Source organism: Hibiscus syriacus, unplaced genomic scaffold, assembly GCF_006381635.1.
Source record: "Hibiscus syriacus cultivar Baekdansim isolate YM2019G1 unplaced genomic scaffold, ASM638163v2 tig00111835_pilon, whole genome shotgun sequence".
In the NCBI taxonomy this organism is placed as follows: Eukaryota; Viridiplantae; Streptophyta; class Magnoliopsida; order Malvales; family Malvaceae; genus Hibiscus; species Hibiscus syriacus.
Window position 1 is genome coordinate 1545584 of NW_024063193.1, and position 22917 is coordinate 1568500.

A 22917-nucleotide genomic window follows, 5' to 3' on the forward strand; every position below is an offset into this window, starting at 1 on the left:
GTACAACACATGCATTCAGTTCACCTTATTTGGTGGTATTGTACAGAGATGCGTTTCGGAGGCAATTTTCGAAGAATGAACAGCACCAAAGCTGAAGGAAGAAGTTCTACCAACTGTTACTCCCACAACAAATAAAAAAATGAAAAGTGGGTAAGTTCTCTTCGACAAATTGATGTTGATCAAATGCCCTAGTTATCAAGAAAGGAAGATCATTACGTATCAAAACATATTGAGTCTTTAAGCAAGTAAACCGGTCTAATGTGACCGGAAATCCATCTAATTGTAGCATGAAGAAATGAGTAGAACACTACAGAAATCAGATGTACCATGTAATAGATCAGATTCAGGATGGGATGATCTAAAACATCAAGATCAGCTTTCACGTCATAGGCCGAGAGTGTCAACTGCAAAATAAAACCAAAAGAACCAATTTTTGTTGTGTGCGTATATATATAAGATGAATGTAGTATTTGCTTATAAATCGAATAAAGCTCACCACGGTGCATCTTATCAAGAAACAAGTACAGCAGATTCCCGTTACACAGCCGACCTGACACAAATAAGACATTGTTATGATGCTAACTTTCTTTACATGCAACTAAAAGAAGAAAAAAACACCATTGTAAGAGGAAAACCGGGGCACAAACATTAGAAAGGATCTCAAAATTTAACTTCTTTTAATTCATAAGGCACATTTAATAAAGAGAAAATAACCTCAGTGACCAAAAATCCCATATAATATACGATTTTAACCAACTTTTTCCGGATTTGCCAAAATGACCAACAAAATCGCAATGCGATCGCTAATTCGCAACGCGATCTCCATTATCGCAAATTCGCGTTGCATTTCGTGTTGCGATAGTTGGAAATCGCGTTGCGATGGTATACAATGTCGTTGCGATTTCCCCAATTCGCAATGCGAATAAGTAAATCGCAATGCGAATTGGGAAAATCGCAATGCGATACTGACTATCGCAATGCGATACTTACTATCGCAATGCGATAATACAAAATCGCAACGAGATACTGACTTTCGCAACGCGATTCTGACTTTCGCAACGCGATTTACATAGCGCCATTCGTATTAACGCGTATTTTTTTTTCAAATTCCAAACACGAATTTTTTCTTAATAAATCGGAAACTGAACCGTCCACAGTAATCGCAACTCATAACCTCAAACCCAAAAACACAACACTCAGTCCCATCTCCATCTCTCACTCTCTACGGCGAAATCCGTCCTCATCTCCGAAGATTTCCGTCCCCATCGCCGGCGAAATCCCTCACAACCATTCACAGTCAAAAATCCCTCACAATCATTCAGAAATGGAAAATCAACCTCCGAGGGTTAGTTTTTTTTTATTTTTATTTTGAAATTTTTGCATTATTTTAGGTTTTTCATATTGAGATTGATGATAAGTTTACTGGTAATTTCAATAATAGATTAACCATTTCACTTAGATTTCTTATTAAATTCATTCGATTGCTGCCAATACTGCTAAACTGTTTAGCCTGTGAAGTTAGTATTTGTCTTTGCTTTGTCATTTGGTTGAAGTAATGCAGAAGAAGAATAGTTTCGAGAATGAAAATCGCAACGCGGAAATAACTATCGCAACGCGAAATAAAAATCGCAACGCGAAACCAAAATCGCATTGCGATTTTCATTTCGCGTTGCGATTTTCATTTCGCGTTGCGATTTTTATTTCGCGGTTGCGATTTTCATTTCGCGTTGCGATTGTCTGGTCGCGATAGTCATTTCGCGTTGCGATTCTCTCGTTGCGATAGTCATTTCCGCGTTGCGATTCTCATTATCTCGTTGCGATTTTCATTTCAACCAAAAGACAAAAACAGTGTTGCAAATTTTAGTTTCAAGAATAAACTACTATTTATGTTTATTGTTTTGTTTTTGGTATATCTTGACAGTGTAATTTTTGGTATATCTAACTTGGTATGTTTATTGTTTTTTTGTAGAAATTTTTTTCGGCTTCATTGACATTAAGGAATAAAGTTAGCCTAGCCACTACAATTGCTTCGAAGCTTTCACCTGCACAAAGAAAATTGTTTGAAGAAACCTGCTTCGGGCCATGGCTGAGAGTACAGCATCCGGGTGGAGATGCTAGTTTGACCCATTTGTGGCTTCAGACCATGACTAGCGATCTACCCGACAGTATACAACGTGGTGAGGAAGAGATATGGTTTCATTTTCCACCGGCGTATACTTGTTTTGGGCGGAAGGAGTTCTGCTTAATCACTGGTCTACGATTCGGACACGATGATGTAGGCCGGTACACTCGTCATATCACCCGCCCATCATGGTTATCCAGGGTTTTTCCTGATGAGTCAATAGAGAAGCCGAACTTACACGTCGACGACATGAAGAAATTGTTTAATAAGAAAGATGGTTTTACCCGGATGAATGACGTCGATGTTTTCCGAGTATGCCTTCTACTACTTTTGTATGCCGGCTTTTTAGGCAGAGAGGCCAGACAACCTATTCCTCAGGAGCTAATATTATTGGTAGAGGACCTAAATGCATGGAATCTGTTTCCGTGGGGTTCGTATATATGGAAAGCTACCTGGACTAAGTTGTCGTCTGCCTTTGATGACCGCAAAAGTTTGCGGGGCGATGGGTCGAAATACAATTTGTCAGGCTTTGTTTGGGCCTTTAAGGTAAGAATTTCTATATAATGTTTTCAAAATTATAATTAATTATTTAACAATTACTAATGTTTGTTATTATATTGTTTGTAGATTTGGATATTCGAGGCTTTCCCCAGCATGCGGACATATGCATTAAAATCCTCAGATGATATTCCTAGGGCTATTTCCTGGAAGAGGAAACGTATGTTGGATTGGGAAGACTTAATACCATATGCGACAATAAATAATGTAAGTTAACACAAATACTATCATATATAAACAAGTTATTAATAGTAGACGTTTAACTTTGTTTTAGTTTTTATATTTTTAGGAGGCCAACACTCCATTAATGAGACTGACACCCACGGAGGCTGAGCTTGCCACTGATTGGTGGCAAGCTAGTCAGCGTTTTTTTGATGGCACGAATGATGAGCAGCCTCCACTTCCTCCACTTCGAGAGCCATCACCTCACCCAGAGCCATCACCTGATCGACCCGACTATACACCTCTACAACGAGAGCAATCACCTATCCCGTCACATCATCGAGTCTCTTCTCCACCATCACCTCATGATAGGCGACCGACAAAGATGCCACGACTTCTATCTCCATGTTCTCCACCTCCACGGGATGAGTCAAGGGAGTTACGTGATGAGGTCAATGCCTTGTGTGAGGAGATCGGTACTCTACGCGATAACGATGGTGCATGGCATGTGGAGGTGTCTACTTTACGTGGTGAGGTTGCCGCTCTACGTGAGATGGTAGTATCGTTGCAGAATGAGGTTTATACTCTACGCAACGAGGTAAGTTTAAGATTTTCCATATTTAACTTGATGATAAATTTACTCGTAATTTCACTTAAATTAACCATTTCACTTAGATTGCTTAGTAAATTTATTCGGTTGCTGCCAAAACTGCTAAACTTTTTACTTTAACACTGTGAAGTTAGTATTTGTCTTTGTTTTGTCTTTTGGTTGAAAGTTTGAAATATATTTATCTTTGTTTTCACTGTTTAAATATCATGTCTGCTTATTTACTGATATTTGTATTTTTATTTAGCGGACCGATAAGGTGGATGCTTTACGTCGGGTTTTTCTTGCACGACAGAGTTCACGCATCAGACGGCGTGCACGTGCTATTAAGTCTCCGTATACCCCAATAGTGCGAAGACACCGCAAGAAGAAGCCCGACTCGCCTATCATCCCTCAAGAGTCCACTCCTATCGTTGAAAAGGCCCCTATCATTCCTCGAGAGTCCCCTCCCACCGTTCAAGAGGCCACTGTCATTGTTGAAGAGGTCCCTCCCACCATTCAAGAGCCCGATTCACATGGCGTCATATGTAGGATTCTTGAGAAACCCTCTGACGTGCCGGACATGATGGATTCAAGTTGGCTCTCGTATGAGTTATCGGCCAGTACCATACCGGTATCTGAAGAGGAGAGGAAACAACTACCGGACACAATTCTGGATAACACCCTTTGGGCTAAGACCGCAGTTGATTTTTATCTACATGAGCGAAGCCAGGGGTGTTTCACTGACATATGCAAGCTCAATGATGATATCTATTTGTTGCTTGATCGGTCTTGGTGGGGCGTATTATTAGGGGTCGAAGACAATGGCTATTTCGATGGAGGGGTAAGTCTTATATTTTTCTTATATTTTCATTTGATTATTATTTTTGTAAATTTATGTAAGTTACTAATATATGTCTTTTTTTGTAAAACAGCATATCGATGCGTGGGTGTCACGTCTTCTAATAATTAGGAAACTTAAGGAAAATAAAAGAAATACACGGTATACAATTATGCCGACGTCTTTTAACGCCGTTCACTTGAAGAATCAACGAGATGAATCATTTGCGTTGGGCAATGGACAAGCTAAACTTTATCCTGCATGGTGGGAGGTCGATAAGGTTAGTGTTTATTTTAGATTGAGTTTAAAGGTATTCATAAATAAGTGTGCAAATGAATGAATTATTACTTATGATTGCAGGTGTTTATCCCTGTTTTGGAACGTAACCATTGGCTTCTCGTCGAGCTTCAGATCCCATCCCTTAAGGCAATAGTATATGACAGCATGATAAATTACATATCATTGGCTGATTTAAGAGATATTATTAAGGGATGGAGCTCTTATTTGGCTAAATACTTGGATGCGATAAATTATTGGACTCGTTCTGGAAACAAGAAGCCAAAGAAGCTCAATATTACAGTTAGCAGAGACGAGACCGCACCACAACAAACGAAAGGACCCAGAGGGGATTGTGGTCCTCTCGTATGCTTGGCGTTGGACCGTTTGATCACAGGAAGTATAAAGTATCTACCTCCCACCGATATAGATAGAGCTGCAGTAGGCTTGTGGTTTCGACATTATATGGCTAGATCGATATATACGAGACGCTGTCTACCTGCATCCGCGTTATAAAAATGTCCATAAACAATTGGTATGTTTATAGGCTTGTGGTTTGAAAATGTTTGGTTAAGTACCTAGAATTCAATAATTTGTTGTTTGTAGGTTTTAGATGTGTAGAAAGTGTTGTTTGAGCAAATGTTTGGTTTATGCAGGTTAATCTCAGAAGTGAGCTGCGTGAAAATGATGTATGGCTGCAAAGGTTGATTCAATAGTAGAAGTGTTATTTTCTCTAATAATTATTGCTTATTTTTTGATTGTTTAATTGATTTGTAAAAGGTGATTTGTAAAAGTTGATTTGTTTAATTGATGTTAACATAATTCTTATTTGTGCTTGTTTAATTGATTGAAATGTAATGGTTGATTTTGTTGATTTCAATCTGCATTATGTTGAAGGCAAAAAGTACTATCGCAATGCGAAATTAGCGTTGCGATTTTCATTTCGCATTGCGATTCTCTCGTTGCGATTTTCATTTCGCATTGCGATAGTAATTTCCGCGTTGCGATGGACATTAAGATGATTGCCTATTAAGTGATAACAACTGGAACAGATCATAGCAATTTTCAAACTCAAGTTACTAATACATGCCTAACTGAAAATGTTAAAAGTTCACACATAAAATCTACATAATACAACGTTTGCATTTAAAAATCACCTAAGTTAACAGTCCCAAAAGGTGAAGCCAGTTGTGATTGGGATTTTAAAGATGATTGCAATTTTGATTGCCTTTTTCTTGACACCATATGAGCTTTGGATTTTGATGATGATCCATATTTTGGTAGAGGAAAAGATGATTGTGATGGCACTGGTGATCCACATGTCAACCTTGTATGACCACTTTCCTTGCACCGACTACATGTCGATATCTTCTTCTTTTCACCCTTAGACGGTATACGATCGTGACTTTTTGGTCGGCCAGGTAGCCTTCTGTCCATGGCTGGTGGCAAAACTGTTTGTAAGTCATCTGGTATGTCCCACTCAGAAGGATGTGAAATAGGGTAGACAATCTCGGCATAAGTCTGTCGATATACTTCTGTAGTGTAGCAATCAATAGCGTATGTGCTTGAATCATCTTGATTTAGATGAAGAGCAACTTTTATAACATGGCCACATGGATAACCAGATGTTTGCCATTTCATACAACTACACGTCCTTGCATTTAGATCGACAAGCCCATTTAAGTTATTATCCAGTACTTCAAACAAAGTGTTTGAACATGGTTCAACTCTCCATGACGTTGACTTCACAACACGTTTCGTTATCTTTTTTTCAGTCCATGGTGTAACACGATGTTCCAATGTTCCTGTAAATTTAAATAAATAATACTTAGTAAAATATATGATAAGTTACGAATTCAAAGAAATAATACCTGCATGGTTTCTTTTCTTGTAGTACCACTGTTGAATAGAGGCTCGAAAAAACTCCATTAACATAGTAATGGGTAATTTCCGGGAATGACGACTTAGAGCGTTAATTGATTCTGCACTATTAGACGTCATGAAACCATATCTTGCTCCAAGTTGATGTACTCTTGACCATCTTTCAAACCCGACATCTTCTAGTGTTTGAGCACACTGAGGCAAAACACGTCTTAAACAGTTTATATGCTTATTGAAATCCACTTCCCGATAAGCCTTTACAGCCTTCCAGTATGTCCATTTGTGCTTTTTTATACCAGCAGACCTTGATTTTAGATTTCTATACAAATGAACACCACAAAGTCCATGAAAAGCATCTGGGAAACACCTTCTAACAGCGTTGTCAATTGATTTTGCCCTATCGGATATGATTGTCAGATTGATAATAGGACCTATGCAATCCCTAAGATGCCCCATAAACCATGTCCATGAATCAGAGGTTTCAGATTTGCCAACCCCGTAAGCTATTGGCAATATCCCATTGTTAGCATCCATGGCTACTGCTAATAAGTTTACTCCAAGGTATCGACCTTTCAAATGTGCTCCGTCAACTATAATAACTGGGCGCATGCAAGTAATAAACGAACGAATCTACAAAATAATATACACAAGAAATATAATCATTTAAATGTGAAATGCATGTAACTAACAGAAATGAGTCAACAGAATTATATTGATTTACTAACCACAGCACCAATGGCGATAAACAGCAACTCAAAGCGTCCATCTCTATCTGTTTTGATATGAGTTACCGACCCAGGATTTTTCAGCTTTAAATTGTGACAATAAGCCGGCAGTTGGGCAAACGATGCTTCTGGCGACCCCCTCAACAATTCCAAGGCATAACATTTGGCTCTCCAAGCTTGAGAATATGATATACTAATCTTGAACCGAGCATTCATGTCAGTCATAATTTCATGTCCCCGATATACCCTGCCATTCAAAAACATTAACTCAGCCAGAAAACCACCCAACACCTTTTTGTTTGCCTGTCTATGGTGAGGAAAAACTTGGGTTCTTGAACATGTATGTTTATCAATAAAAGTCCTAACTTGAAACATTGCGCAATCTTTTATCCTCTTTGCAATCATACACCACGTACAGTTTTTGTCAATTGTACACCTTGTTTCGAAACGATCTTTGCTTGATTTGTTAACTTTTAGTTGATAGCCATCTTCCACACATTTCGTATACAAAGCTATCTTCAAGTCTTCCTTTGTATCAAAACAATCATCTTTCTTGATACGAATAACTTTTGTGTAACAATCAACTGCTTTCTTTGCCAACTCTTCTTCCGGTAACTGAAGTAATTCTGGCATATTCCAGTTATACTCCCGTGGCATTTTCTTTTCTTCGGGGACTTTTTCTTCTTCTTTTTCTTCTTCAGGATTATATGAATTACATAATGGATGTTCAACATGTTCATTCACAGTCGTAACTTCCTCCTCATTATCATCAACAACATCTTCCTCGGCAACAGGTGTTTCATCATCAAAATTCGGGTATTGACCAATATCAAAATCATTACACGCAGGGTCTGTTTCTTCTTCTGAAACATCATCAAAATCCGTGTATTGACCAATATCAAAGTCCGGGTATTGACCAAGATCAAATTTCGAATACTGACTAGTACTCACAATTTTTTCTCTTGGCTCATCACCGTCTAATTGGTCAATACGAAAACCGGAATTTGGTGCTGAAAGTTGATTTGGATTTGGATTAGAGAAAGGCTGTGGGTTTTGAGACCCACTTAGTTGATTACTACCCGCTACTGACCCAACAATACTACTTCTAGGTTCAACAACATACAATGTAACATCATCACTTGAAACATTAATGTAAGCAATGAATCGTTCAACATCTTCATTGTCGGTTAACAAATAAACTTTACCATTTCTCTGATAAGATAGCCTAAATCCACTTAGGGGCTCTAAATTCAATTTCTTTGAAACACGTAACATTAGGGTTTCATAAGTTAACTTCTTTAATGACAGTTTTAGTTGAAGATTCATGGGTAAAGGAATATATTGTAAAACACCATGAACATTCTCCCATGACCCTCCAAAACACAAATCTATCCAAACATGATCAACATTAGATGATTTCATGGTTGTAACTAAACAAACGAGATGCGAAACTAAGACTTGTTACCGGATGGGGAAGGATGTCGTTGGATATATGAACGGATTTCGCCGGAGAGAGTGATAGATGGAGATGGAATGAGTTGCGATTTAGGGATTTAGGTTATGAGTTGTTGCTGCTGCGTAGATATATACACAAAATTTGGCTTGCGAAACTAAAACCTGTTGCGAACTTTGAAACTCGCATTGCGATTCTGTATTATCTCGTTGCGAAAGTCAGAATCGCGTTGCGAAAGGCAATCATTTGACCATCGCAATGCGAAATGCAAATCGGAACGATAGAATCGCAATGCGAAATGAAAAAGGCAACGAGGATTAACATGCATAAACTTTTAACAATTATTGAATTCTAGGTACTTAACCAAACATTTTCAAACCAAAAGGAGTATATATGTTAACAAAACTTGCATTATGTGTATTTTATGTGTGCACTTTTAACATTTTCAGTTAGGCATGTATTAGTAACTTGAGTTTGAACATTACTATGATCTGTTCAGTTGTTATCACTTATTAGACATTCATTTGACTATCGCAACGCGAAAATGGCTATCGCAACGCAAAAATGGCTATCGCAACGCGAAAATGGCTATCGCAACGAGGAAATCGCAATGCGAAATGAAAATCGCATTGCGATTTTCTCGTTGCGATTTTCATTTCGCATTGCGATTTTCATTTCGCATTGCGATTTTCTCGTTGCGATAGCCATTTTCGCGTTGCGATAGTCTGTTTTGCCTTCAACATAAAGCAGATTGAAAATCAACAAATCAACTATTACATTTCAACACAAATTATGTACACATCAATTAAACAAATCAACATTTACAAATCATCTTTTACAAATCAATTAAACAATCAAAAAATAATAATAATTGTTATTTCTTCATCAATTATTATTGAATCAATGAATCAACAACTTTGTGACCCCGTACATCCATTTCACGCAGCTCACTTAAGGATTAACCTGCAGAAACCAAACATTTTCTCAAACAAGACTTCCTACACATCTAAAACCTACAAATAGCAAATTATTGAATTCTAGGTACTTAACCAAACATTTTCAAACCAAAAGGAGTATATATGTTAACAAAACTTGCATTTGACATACCAATTAACAATGGACACTTTCATAACGCGGATGCAGGTAGTCAGCATCTCGAATATATTGCTCTAGCCATATAATGCCGAAACCACAAGCCTACTGCAGCTCTATCTCTATCGGTGGGAGGTAAAAACTCTGTGATTCCCGTCGTCAAACGCGCCAAGCAAAGGCATACGAGAGGACCACAATCCCCTCTGGCTCCCGGCGATTGCTGTGGCGCGGTCTCGTCTCTGAAAACTGTGACATTGAACTTCTTTGGCTTCTTGTGTCCAGAATGACTCTAATACTTAATCCCATCCAAGAATTTAGCCAAATGAGAGCTCCATCCCTTGAAAATATCTCTCAAATCAGACAGTGATATGTAATTGATCATGCTGTCATACACTATTATCTTCAGGGATGGGAGCTGAAGTTGGACGAGAAGCCAATGACGACGTTCCAAAACAGGGATAAACACCTGCGATCATAAGTAATAATTCATTTATTTGCACACTTATTTATGAACACCTTTAAAAAATTTAAAAAATAAACACTAACCTTATCGACCTCCCACCATGCATGATAAAGTTTAGCTTGTCCATTGCCCAACAAAAATGATTCATCCCGTTGATTCTTCAAGTGAACTGCGTGAAAAGCCATTGGCATTATTGTATATAGCGAATTTTTTTTATTTTTCCTAAGCTTCCTTATTATTAGTAGACGTGACACCCACGCATCGATATGCTGTTTTACAAAAAAATACATATATTAGTGAATTACATTAATTTTTAAACAAATTAATCAAAATCATATATAAGACAAATATAAGACTTACCTCCCCATCCAAATAGCCACTGTCTTCAACCCCTAATAGCACACCCCACCAAGACCGATCAAGCAACAAAAACATTTCATCGTTGAGTTTGTTGATGTCAGTGTAACACCCTTGGCTCCGCTCATGTAGATAAAAATCAACTGCGGTCTTAGCCCAAAGGGTATTATCCACAATTGTTTCCGGTAGTTGTCTCCTCTCCACTTCAGATACCGGAAGGGTACTAGCTGGTAACTCATACGAGAGCCAACTCTCATCCATCATGTCCGGAACCGGTGGGGGTTTCTCAATACTTCGATATATTACCCCATGTGAATCGGGCTCTGGAATGGTGGGAGGGACCTCTTCAACGATGACAGTGGCCTCTTGAACGGTGGGGGGGGGAATCTTGAGGGAGAATAGGGGCCTCTTGAACGATTGGAGGGGACTCTTGAGGGATGACCGGTGAGTCGGGCATCTTCTTGCGGAGTCTTCGCACTATTGGGGTGAACAGAGACGTAATAGCACGTCCACGTCGTCTGATGCGTGAACTCCGTTGTGCAAGGAAAACCCGACGTAAAGCATCCACCTTATCGGGCCGCTAAAAAAAATTAATACATAAATCAGTAAATAAACAGGCATGATATTAAACAAAGACAAATATGTTTCAAACTAGCATTGTATTCACCCAAATCATTATTCTATCATAGTTTACAAAATGCTCAGATAACATTCCAGAAGTAAGCACTTATATAAACATTTAAAAGGACAACATATATAAACATTCCAGAAGAAGAATAGTTTACTTTCGCAACACGAAACTTAAAATCGCAACGCGAAATGACTATCGCAACGCGGAAATGGCTATCGCAATGCGAAATGAAAATCGCAACGACAAAATCGCAACGCGAAATGAAATCGCAATGACAAAATCGCAACGCGAAACACAAATCGCATTGCGATTTTCATTTCGCGTTGCGATTTTGTCGTTGCGATTTCATTTCGCGTTGCGATTTTGTCGTTGCGATTTTCATTTCGCATTACGATAGCCATTTCCACGTTGCGATAGTCATTTTCGTGTTGCGAAAGTAAACTATTCTTCTTCTGCAAATTGAAACTTGAATGGATTGCATTACTTCAACCAAAAGACAAAAACAAAACCAAAAACAAATACTAACAAAAACAGTTTAGCAGTATTGGCAGCAACCGAATGAATTACGAGTATGAAAAATCTTAAACTTACCTCGTTGCGTAGAGTATTCACCTCATTCTGCAACGATGCTACCATCTCACGTAGAGCGGCTACCTTACCGCGTAATGTAGACACCTCAACACGCCATGCACCATCGTCTTTGCGTAAAGTACCGACCTCCTCACGCAAGGCATTGACCTCATCACGTAACTCCCCTAACTCATCCCGTTGAGGTGGAGGTGGAGAACAGGGAGATAAACGTCGTGGCATCTTTGCCGGTCGCCTATCTTGCGGTGATGGTGGAGAAGAGGCTCGATGATGTGACAGAATAGGTGATGGCTGTCGTTGTGGAGGTGTATAGCCGGGTCGATCAGATGATGGCTCTGGGTGAGGTGATAGCTCTGGGCGAGGTGATGGCTCCCGAAGTGGAGGCTGCTCATCAACCGTTCCATCAAAAAAACGCTTACTAGCTTGCCACCAATCAGTGGCAAGCTCAGCTTCCGTGGGTGTCAGCCTCTGTAGAGGAGTGTTGGCCTCCTAACAATATAAAAGCTCAAACAAAGTTAAACGTGTACTAGTAATAACTTGTTTATAAACATATGGTAGTATTTATGTTAACTTACATTATTTATTGTCGTATACCGTAGTAAATCTTCCCATTGCAAGGTCCGTTTCCTCTTCCAGGAAATAGCCCTGGGAATATCATTTGAAGTTTTTATTGCATATGTCTTCATGGCGGGAAAGGCCTCAAATATCCAAATCTACAAACAATATAATAACAAACATTAGTAATTGTTAAATAATTACTTATAATTTTGGAAACATCATATAAAAATTCTTACCTTAAAGGCCCAAATAAAGCCTGTCAAAGTGTATTTGGAACCATCGCCATGCAAACTTTTTCGATCATCCAAGGCAGACGATAACTTATTCCATGTAGCTTTCCATAAATACGAGCCCCACGGAAACAGGTTCCACGCATTTAGGTCTTCTACTAATTTGATTAGATCATTTGGAATAGGTTGTCTGGCCTCTCTGCCTAAAAAGCCGGCATGCAAAAGAATTAGAAGGCATACTCAGACAACGTCGACGTCATCCATCCGAGTAAAACCATCTTTATTATTCAAAAATCTTGTCAGGTCTTCTACGTGTAGACTCGGCCTCTCCAGCTCAGGAAAAACCCGGGATAGCCATGATGGGCGGGTAATGTGTCTAGTGTACCGACCTACATCATCGTGTCCGAAGCGTAGACCGGTGATTAAGCAAAACTCCTCCCGCCCAAAACACGTATACGCCGGTGGAAAATCAAACCATATCTCTTCATCACGACGTTGTATATTCTCTGGTAGATCGCTAGTCATGGTTTGAAGAAACAGGTGTGTCAACATTGCATCTCCACCGGGATGTTGTACTTTCAGCCATGGCCCGAAGCATGTATCCTCAAACATTTTTCTTTGTGCAGGTGAAAGCTTCGACGCAATTGTTTTGGCCAGGCTGACTTTATTTCTCAAGGTCAATTGAGCCGAATAAAAGTTCTACAAAAACAATAAACATACTAAATTAGATATACCAAAAACTACACTGTGAAGATATACCAAAAACAATAATAAACATAAATAGTAGTAGTTTATTCTTCAAACTTAAATATGCAACACTGTGAATTTCGTATTTGTCTTTGTTTTTTGGTTGAAGTAATGCAATTCATTCAAGTTTCAATTTGCAGAAGAAGAATAGTTTCTGAAAATGAAAATCGCAACACGAAAATGACTATCGCAACGAGAGAATCGCAACGCGAAACTAAAATCGCGTTGCGATTTGCATTTCGCGTTGCGATTCTTGGTTGATTTAATAAGCAATCTAAGTGAAATGGTTAATCTATTATTGAAATTACCAGTAAACTTATCATCAATTTCAATATGAAAAACCTAATAATAATGCAAAAATTTCAAAAAGAAAATAATTAAAAAAACTAACCCTCGTTGGTTGATTTGGTTGATTTTCCATTTTTGATTGTGAGGGTGGCTCTGAGAGATGGAGATAGATGGATTTCGCCGGAGATGGGGACAGATTTCGTCGGAGATGGGTGAGAGAGTGAGAGATGGAGATGGGACTGAGTTGTGATTTTAGGTTTTAGGTTATGAGTTGCGATTACGGGATATACTGTGGACAGTTCAGTGTTCCAATATATTAATATTCATGTTTGGAATTTAAAAATAATATACTTGGCCAGGATACTAATGGCGCTTTGAAAATCGCATTGCGATTATGTATTATCGCGTTGCGAAAGTCAGTATCGCGTTGCGAAAGTAAGTATCTCGTTGCGATTTTTTATTATCGCATTGCGATAGTCAGTATCGCATTGCGATTTTCCCAATTCGCGTTGCGATTTACTTATTCGCATTGCGATTTTCCCAATTCGCGTTGCGATTTACTTATTCGCATTGTGAATTGGGAAAATCGCAACGATACTGTAGACCATCGCAACGCGATTTCCAACTATCGCATTGCGAAAATGCAACGCGAATTTGCGATAATGGATATCGCGTTGCGAATTAGCGATCGCATTGCGATTTTGTTGGTCATTTTGGAAAATCCGGAAAAAGTTGGTTAAAATCGTATATTATATGAGATTTTTGGTCACTGAGGTTATTTTCTCTTTAATAAATGCCAAATTCTTTAATGATGCAAATTACCATACCTCAAACAGCTTTTTCTGGCGGCCTCTCGATTCGATTGCGAACCTTCTCAACATGATGAACAAACTCCCACCATATATCATGAACCCCAATGCAGCAAAGAACGATATAACTGGCAAGAAGAAAAGACCAGACATGTTCATTAATTAAATAAAATGACTGTTCAGACCATGTTAGACCATTGAAAATTGCAATATTACTTCAGTTTGTTTCTTGTCCGTTTAATGCAAATTAACAGGGCCGCTAAACTGATACAAAATCTGGGCGAGGGGGACCTTACCTGAAACAAAGAGTTTACTAATTTCCACTGTAAGATAGCTCTTTCTTAATCTTATTGAAATCCATAGATATGCCTGGTAGCAGAGGAAACAAGTAAGCAACTTAGACAAATGTTATTAAGTTCAAAAAAATCATTTACTTAGGTGTAGTTAATGGCTGATGAGTGATTACATTGTTCCTTTTACCTGAACAAAGTATATAAGTCCGTTGATGCTATAGTATGCAGGCCGAAGTTTATCAATTGGAAGACTTCTTGCCTAAACAATAAAAAGGAAGAGAACGACCAAGCATCAACTAATACAGAGATGGAGATTACTTATGTCGAAGGACTTCTAGAAAGGGATGGTTGTCTACCTGGTGATATATCTCAGCCCAGAAAAGGACAAGCAATGTATATGTCGAGAAAAACAAAAGACCAAGAAGATCCAGAAGCACCATTTCAAGTGCCTGTATCGTGAATGTAATCTTAGGGTGATGAAGCCGAGTAAGAAAATATGTACAGTGGCCTAGAGTCATTGATATAACAACTTTTTCCTCAGATGATCAGAAATAATAGAAGGTCTACTTCCGAAGCGATAACACATTCCGAAAAGATGGAGCAAATCATGATGTTATGGTTGCCTTTGTGGGCAAGACAAGATGTCAAAGGCATCGAAAATGGAAAGAACACAATTAAGTTTATTTTAGTAATATTCCTAGTGTCTTTATTACTAAGAATAGTCATCTTAAATAGAGGTTGCTTAGGGTTTTATTCTTGTAGAATAACACATAACATATTTGCAACAGATTGCAAACTATTACACTTGGAGGCTTGGAGCTATCTCTTGTCTTGCCCTTGATACTTCAATACTCAACTACTAAACTCATTTCCTCTTATTGATGATTGGACTTAAAGAATATAAACTTTCACACACACGTTCCAAATTTTACTTCCAAATTTTACTGCAAAATGGTCATTGTTATATGGGTATAACATGACAAGTTACCCGTTTGGTTTCTCATATTGCCGCCAGAAACCAAACACGAGTCCCAAAACAAAAAGGAACTATTTAGATGAACCAAATACTCTTTCAACAAAAATAACACATAAAGCCTGGAACTCAGGTACAATGACTCTAAAGTTCTAAATGATGATCCATACCTTGGATTTAATGAGAAACACACTCTTGTAGAAACCGAACACAACAGCCCTCACTGTTAAAATGCAACACAAATTTAATAGCCAAAGTTATAAAACAGCTGCTGGCAAAGCTGTGGCAGGAAATACTTAACCCTTACATCCATTCACAATAAAGTTTTGTTATAGAAGGGATTTAGTAGAGAAGAATATCAAAGAAGAAATAGGTTTTAGAAGAAGAATTGAGAGAGATTACAGAAAGAAGTTTTCCTCATTCATTTCATAAGGGAGTTTTTACAATCAGGACTAATATTATTTAGTTACATGAGCCATAGAATTCCTACTAGCTGTCCAAGCTTCATAACAACTAACTAACAAAATGATTCTTCTCTCTCTTTTCAGGTTCTGGGCCTTCAGTCTTGGGCTGCTCCAGCATACTCTCACCGTGCCTGGCCTGCTCGTCTGCTTTGGTAAGTTTCCCCGTGCTTACCACGTGATTCAATTCCCAATCTCTATCTTCAATCCCTAACCCTCGATCCTCATTTCCCAATTGTTCCTCACTACTTCCTCGTCTCTCTTCTTCGATGCTTCCTTGTCCTTCTTCTTCTCCAACCATAACAATACCCACCCCTCGAGACAAGCCTTGTCCCCAAGGATCAAACGCAGGAAACTGGCTTTTGAGAGTCGAATAATCCTCCCAAGTGTCATTCTCCTCAGCAAGATTCTTCCAGCGAACCAAAAGTTGAGTCACAGGTTTGCCTTGTCTATTTACGATTCTTCGAGCCATAATTTTTAAAGGTTGGATTTGTAACATTCCGTCTTCATCCACCGTAGGAGGTTCGGTGGCAGCCGTCGTTGATTCGCCGATGAACTTTTTCAGAAAACTGACATGGAAAACTGGATGCAATTTAGAGGACTCCGGTAAGTCTAAACGATAGGCCACTGTCCCAATCTTTTCTAGAATTCGATAAGGCCCGAAATATTTTGCTGCTAACTTCAAGTTTTTTCGCAGGGCAATGGATGCCTGCCTGTAGGGTTGCAATTTAAGGTAAACTCTATCCCCAACCTCAAAAACCCTTTCAGTTCTATTCTTATCCTGCTGTTGCTTCATTCTATTACTTGCCATTTGTAGTTGAGTCTTAAGCAATTGTTTAGTAACCTCTCTATTGTTCATAATTTTTGCAACTGTTTGTACTGTAGACTCTGTAGGCCAAACCATAATAGGTGGTTTCTAACCATATAAAGCCTGAAAGGGTGTTAACTTTAGGGCAGTATGATAAGTGGTATTATACCACCATTCAGCATGTGGTAGCCACTTAGCCCACTGCTTAGGTTGATAGAAACAAATCCCTCTCAAATACTGCTCCAAACACTGGTTAACTCTCTCTGTTTGCCCATCTGTTTTTGTATGGTAAGCAGTGCTGAACAGTGTCTTAGTTCCCAACTGTTTCATGAATTCCTTCCAAAAAATACTTGTGAAAGTCTTATCCCTATCAGAAATGGCCATTTTAGGCTGGCCATGTAATTTGTACACATTATCTAAATAGAGCTTAGCCACCTCTGCTGCAGAATAGGGGTGAGCTAAAGGTAGAAAATGACTGTACTTGGTAAATTTATCCATAATTACCAAAATACAACTTTTCATAAGTGAAGTAGGCAACCCTTCAATGAAATCCATAGTAATAATTTCCCAAGCCTGATTAGGAATAGGCAGTGGCTGTAGTAACCCAGGCTTTGCTACATGTTCCACTTTTGTTTGCTGGCAAGTCTTACAACATCTAACATAAGCAGCAACCATTGCTTTAAGATTTGGCCAATAAAAATTTGACCTAATCCTATAATAAGTGGCATGAGCACCTGAATGTCCCCCCTGAGGAGAATCATGTAAAGATTATATAATCTGCACTCTAAGGCTGCCAGTAGCTCCCATATAAACTCTTCCATCATATCTCAGAATAGCTCCAGAATACTTCCATTTATTGTCAGTAACAGGACTAATAGATAAAATTGAAATCCAGTTCTGAGCTAAAGTGTCACCCTTATAGCTTTCCTCAATCTCCTGAACCCAACTAGGTATCAAAACTGTCACTCCCATAGCTAAACAGTGAGCTTCATCCTCCCATATTCTAGATAAGGCATCAGCAACCACATTTGATTTGCCCTTTCTATACTTAATAGTATAGTCTAATCCTAATAACTTTGTCAACCCTTTTTTCTGAATAGTAGTAGTCAACTTCTGTTCCAACAGAAACTTTAATGGCTCATGGTCAGTCTTAATAACAAAAGGTGCACTCTCCAAATAATGCCTCCATTTAGAAACAACCAAGAGAATATCAAGATATTCTCTTTCATAAATAGATAAAGCTGAATGTTTAGGGCTTAGAGCTTTACTCAAAAAAGCAATAGGTCTTCCCTCTTGTGAAAGAACAACCCCTATACCTCCAGAACTAGCATCTGTTTCCAGATAAAATGTCTTAGAAAAATATGGCAATGCTAAAACTGGAGCAGAACACATAGCTTTCTTAAGGCATTCAAAGGCAGTATAAGCAGTAGAGTTCCAATGAAATCCATTCTTCTTTAACATTTCTGTTAATGGTCTGCTAATAATGCCATAATTCTTGATAAATCTCCTGTAATACCCTGTTAGACCTATAAACCCTCTTAGAGATTTAAGGGTTTTAGGCTGAGGCCAAGTCTGCATAACTTCTACTTTGCTAGGATCAATAGACACCCCTGCAGCAGAAATAATATGACCAAGGTACTCCACCTTAGTCTGTCCAAAAAAACACTTGGACAATTTTGCAAATAACTGATTCACCTTCAAAACTTCCAAAACAATCTGTAAATGTTTAACATGTTGCTGCATACTACTGCTATACACCAGAATATCATCAAAGAAAACTAACACAAATTTTCTAAGAAAAGAACTGAATAATTCATTCATGAGAGCTTGAAATGTAGCAGGTGCATTAGTAAGACCAAAAGGCATTACCTTAAACTCATAATGCCCTTGATGAGTTCTAAAGGCTATCTTATAGATATCATCTGCCTTAATTCTAATCTGCCAATAGCCTGACCTCAAATCAATCTTTGAAAAATAAACTGCCCCATGTAATTCATCCAATAAGTCTTCCACTATAGGAATATGAAATTTATCTTTGATGGTCAAAATGTTTAGTTGTCTATAGTCCACACAAAACCTCCAAGTACCATCATTCTTTTTAATAAGCAAGCAGGGAGAAGCAAAAGGACTCCTGCTAGGTTGAATAATAGAAGAATAAATCATAGTAGCTATATGCTTTTCAACTTCAGCCTTCTGATTGTGAGGAAATTGATAAGGTCGTAGGTTAACTGATGTGGCATTAAGTATTAGTGGAATTGCATGATCATGTGTCCTCTGAGGGGGTAATCCATCAGGTTCAGCAAAAACTTTATTGTATTTATCCAAGATAGGTTGCAGTTCAATAGGAACAGTAGGAGAGCTTCCTGCCATAGTCAATAATACAATATGGCCCATAATATCAGAATCCCTTGCACTCATTTTAAATAATGTAGCTCCTGAGATTTGATGTAATTCAGTTGTGGGTTGCTCACCTTGAATACAAATCTGTTCCCCTCCCTGACCAAAACTTAAGGTCATATTATTGAAATCCATCAAAATTGGACTGAATAATTTCATCCAATCAAATCCCAAGACCATATCACTTTCTCCCAATTTAAGCAACCTAAAATCATGTAAGAAATTATGTCCCTGCATTTCCCATTGTACTTTGTTACACCTAGCAGAACTGAACAACTGTTGGCCATTAGCTACAGTAATGGCCAAAAGATAAGCAGTCTTCACCTGTATGCCAGCATCAGTCCATTTAGGAGTCAAAAAACTATGTGTACTGCCACTGTCAATTAGGATACACAATGGTTTTCCCTGAATATTGCCCTGAATTCTTAATGTATTATGCCCAATGCAGCCAGCAATGGCATTCATAGAAATTTCCAGATTCTCCTCTTTTTGTTGTTGAAACTGCTCTGTATCATTAGGATAAACTTCTACTGGAGAAGTATCAACTTCTTCAGTAATCATATTTATCTGCTTAATTTTACATTGATGACCTGGAATATATTTTTCACCACATTTGAAACAGAGACTGTTTTGCCTTCTATATTCCATAAGATTCTGTTTTTGATTTGGTATAGAAGTAAGCTTTGTAGTTACTGGCAGTACAGTTGTCTTAGATGTAGTTATGGGGTTTGGGTAGGGTGGAATCTTAAAAGAAGGCCTGAATCTTTTATTTTCAAATTCTACTGATAGTTCATAAATCTTGGCTTGTTTACATGCTTCAAACAAGTTCTTAGGGTCTAGAGCCTTAACCCTATGCTTAATATCATCTCTGAGTCCACTAATAAAAAGTGACACAAAAAATTCTTCAGTCAAAGTAGGATTCTGTAGGAGCATATAATGCTATAGCTCTTCAAACTTTTCTTGATACTCCTCTACAGACCCCTTCTGTGTCAATTTAGTAAACTCTTCTACAATATCAGAAAATGATCTATCACTAAATATGTGATAGATATCAGCTTGAAATTCATGCCATGTTACATGGTGTTTCTGCATTATATAACCATCTAACCAAATTTTTGCTTTGCCTGTTAAATACATAGTGGCTACCTCCACTCTCTGTTCCATAGGCACACTACAAATAGAAAAATATTTCAAACATTTCTGAATCCACCCTCTAGGATTCACCCCTTCAAAGAAAGGAAGATCTATTTTGGGTCTATGCCACATAGTTCCTGAACTGCTGAATGAACCTCCTGGTCCTCTATTTTCAGTTTCTAGTCCCAACATAATAGGTTTAGTTTGACTATTTTCACCCATTTGATCGTCAGGCCTAGAACTATTCTTAAGGGCTAAACAAGCATTAGGCTTATCCTTCAAAATCCAGGTTCATCAGTTTTATAAGAGAATCTTGATTTGTCCTTAACTACAGTCACTAAAACATGATTTTTCTCCCCATCTTTAGAGCTATTAGGAGTGTATACTTGATCCCCTGCAGACTGCTCTTGTTCACTATTTCTACCCGTTAAATTCTTCAGTATATATTCCACATAGTTGTGATTCGTGGCCATCCTTGCCTCCAATGCAGTAATCCTGTTTTCCTGAGTCTCCCACAATTTAGGTGGATTAGTCTCATTTTGACCTTGTTTCACCAAAGCAGCAAGGTCTTTAATCTGTTTCTAAATCCCGACCAAATTAGCTTCTGCCATCAATTAGTTCTTCTTTGGCATGCCCTCAAAAATCTTGCCATAATCGTAGCTCCTGCTACTAATTTGTTATAGAAGGGATTTAGTAGAGAAGAATATCAAAAAAGAAATAGGTTTTAGAAGAAGAATTGAGAGAGATTACAGAAAGAAGTTTTCCTCATTCATTTCATAAGGGAGTTTTTACAATCAGGACTAATATTATTTAGTTACATGAGCCATAGAATTCCTGCCAGCTGTCCAAGCTTTATAACAACTAACTAACAAAATGATTCTTCTCTCTCTTTTCAGGTTCTGGGCCTTCAGTCTTGGGCTGCTCCAGCATACTCTCACCGTGCCTGGCTTGCTCCTCTGCTTTGGTAAGTTTCCCCTGCAAACCACGTGATTCAATTCCCAATCTCTATCTTCAATCGCTAACCCTCGATCCTCATTTCCCAATTGTTCCTCACTGCTTCCTCGTCTCTCTTCTTCTATGCTTCCTCGTCCTTCTTCTTCTCCAACCATAACAAGTTCATTGAGTGGAAAACTTTTTGTGTTGTCAACCCATACTCTGGTACTCTCAATTGAATACGACACAGTTGTACCTAAATATTAAAGCATCAATGTCATTAGAGAGCATTAGTCTTGCATTGTTCAATCATTAATTAGGACAGAAAACATGATAGTTGAGTGAAAATAGCAGTGTCGAGATTTACTTGAATCTCACTATCATATTATAGACCCAAGCATGACAGAAATCGATGAACTACAGTCCCTTTCCCCTATGTTACTCACACTCTTCATTTTCACTAAAATATCCTGCACTTTATGACACTACAAGTATATGAAAATTAATTTGAGCATAAATGTATCGAATGCATATCCATATCAAACATTCTTGAAGAGCACCAAACACTTTTTCAGGGTATTACAATGAGCATTCTTGAAGCAACATAATAATGATATCTAAATCCAATCCCAGAATCAGTGAAACAACAATAAAAGTAAATATAATTTCAATAATAACTTGTGAATACAAATCACAATTTTCTATCAAACAATCAAGGAACCAAAGAAAGAAAATCTTGATTTCACTGTGAAAGGAAATTGCAAGCAAAGATTCAAGCTTACATACACATGCATGCATGATAAAACAAATAAACACCATTACTTCTCTCTAATTCCAGTTTTTCATCACAAACCAAGCAATAAAAAAAAGTAGGTAAGTAAGAAATTACCAGGGCAAGAATGGAAACAAGAGCATAGGAAGCTGATAAGAAATAGAAAATGAATCTATGCCATTCATCAGATTCATCAATCTCATCCCACCAATCAAACATCATTCCTCCACCTTTCAACAATATTTCCTCAGTTAAAACAAAACCCTTTACTCTCACCATTTTGAAACATGCAAGCAATGAAATCAAATGATTCAAGCCAAAAAAGAAATGAAAAGATCAAAACAAGAGAAAATAACCCATGGGAAAAGTTTATACAGAATAAAGAGAGATCAACGAGAAAATGCGGGGACACGTGGAGAGAAACAATGGAAAAGAAGACACGAAGGGAAAATAATGGAGCATAGCAACGTGTGGGGGAAAAGAGAATTTGTTTAAGTGGTGAAACATTGTTGGTGGCATATTCGTTGATTTCGCAACGGACAATGCTTTGGCTTTGGCTACAACTCATAGAACTGTGACTAAATCGATGCTAAGAGGCTGAGAGCTACCCAGTTCTCGCTCTTTTTCGGGTTTAGGCTAAATGAACTGAACGTCAGCGAACCGTTTATGAACCGTGCGGCGAGATGTTCGTTTATTTATTAAATGAACGAACATGAACAAGATTTTGTGTTCGTTTAATTAAATGAACGAATACGAATAAATGCTCGTTCGTTCATTTA

General features: G+C 38.1%; 1 protein-coding gene across 1 annotated transcript; it reads right to left on the bottom strand.

Annotated features, from left to right (window-relative positions):
• Positions 1 to 5: 5 nt before the first annotated feature.
• Positions 6 to 22582, bottom strand: LOC120171683 (tobamovirus multiplication protein 1-like). The gene is made up of 11 exons (XM_039179354.1): positions 22256 to 22582; positions 21540 to 21622; positions 18219 to 18226; positions 15804 to 15856; positions 15017 to 15109; positions 14848 to 14919; positions 14664 to 14736; positions 14386 to 14495; positions 497 to 550; positions 327 to 404; positions 6 to 113 (listed from the first exon to the last, which is right to left on the bottom strand). The coding sequence occupies exons 1-11, from the start codon at positions 22415 to 22417 to the stop codon at positions 21 to 23; spliced, it is 879 nt and encodes a 292-aa protein (XP_039035285.1). The 5' UTR covers positions 22418 to 22582; the 3' UTR covers positions 6 to 20.
• Between the last annotated feature and the right edge of the window lie 335 nt (positions 22583 to 22917).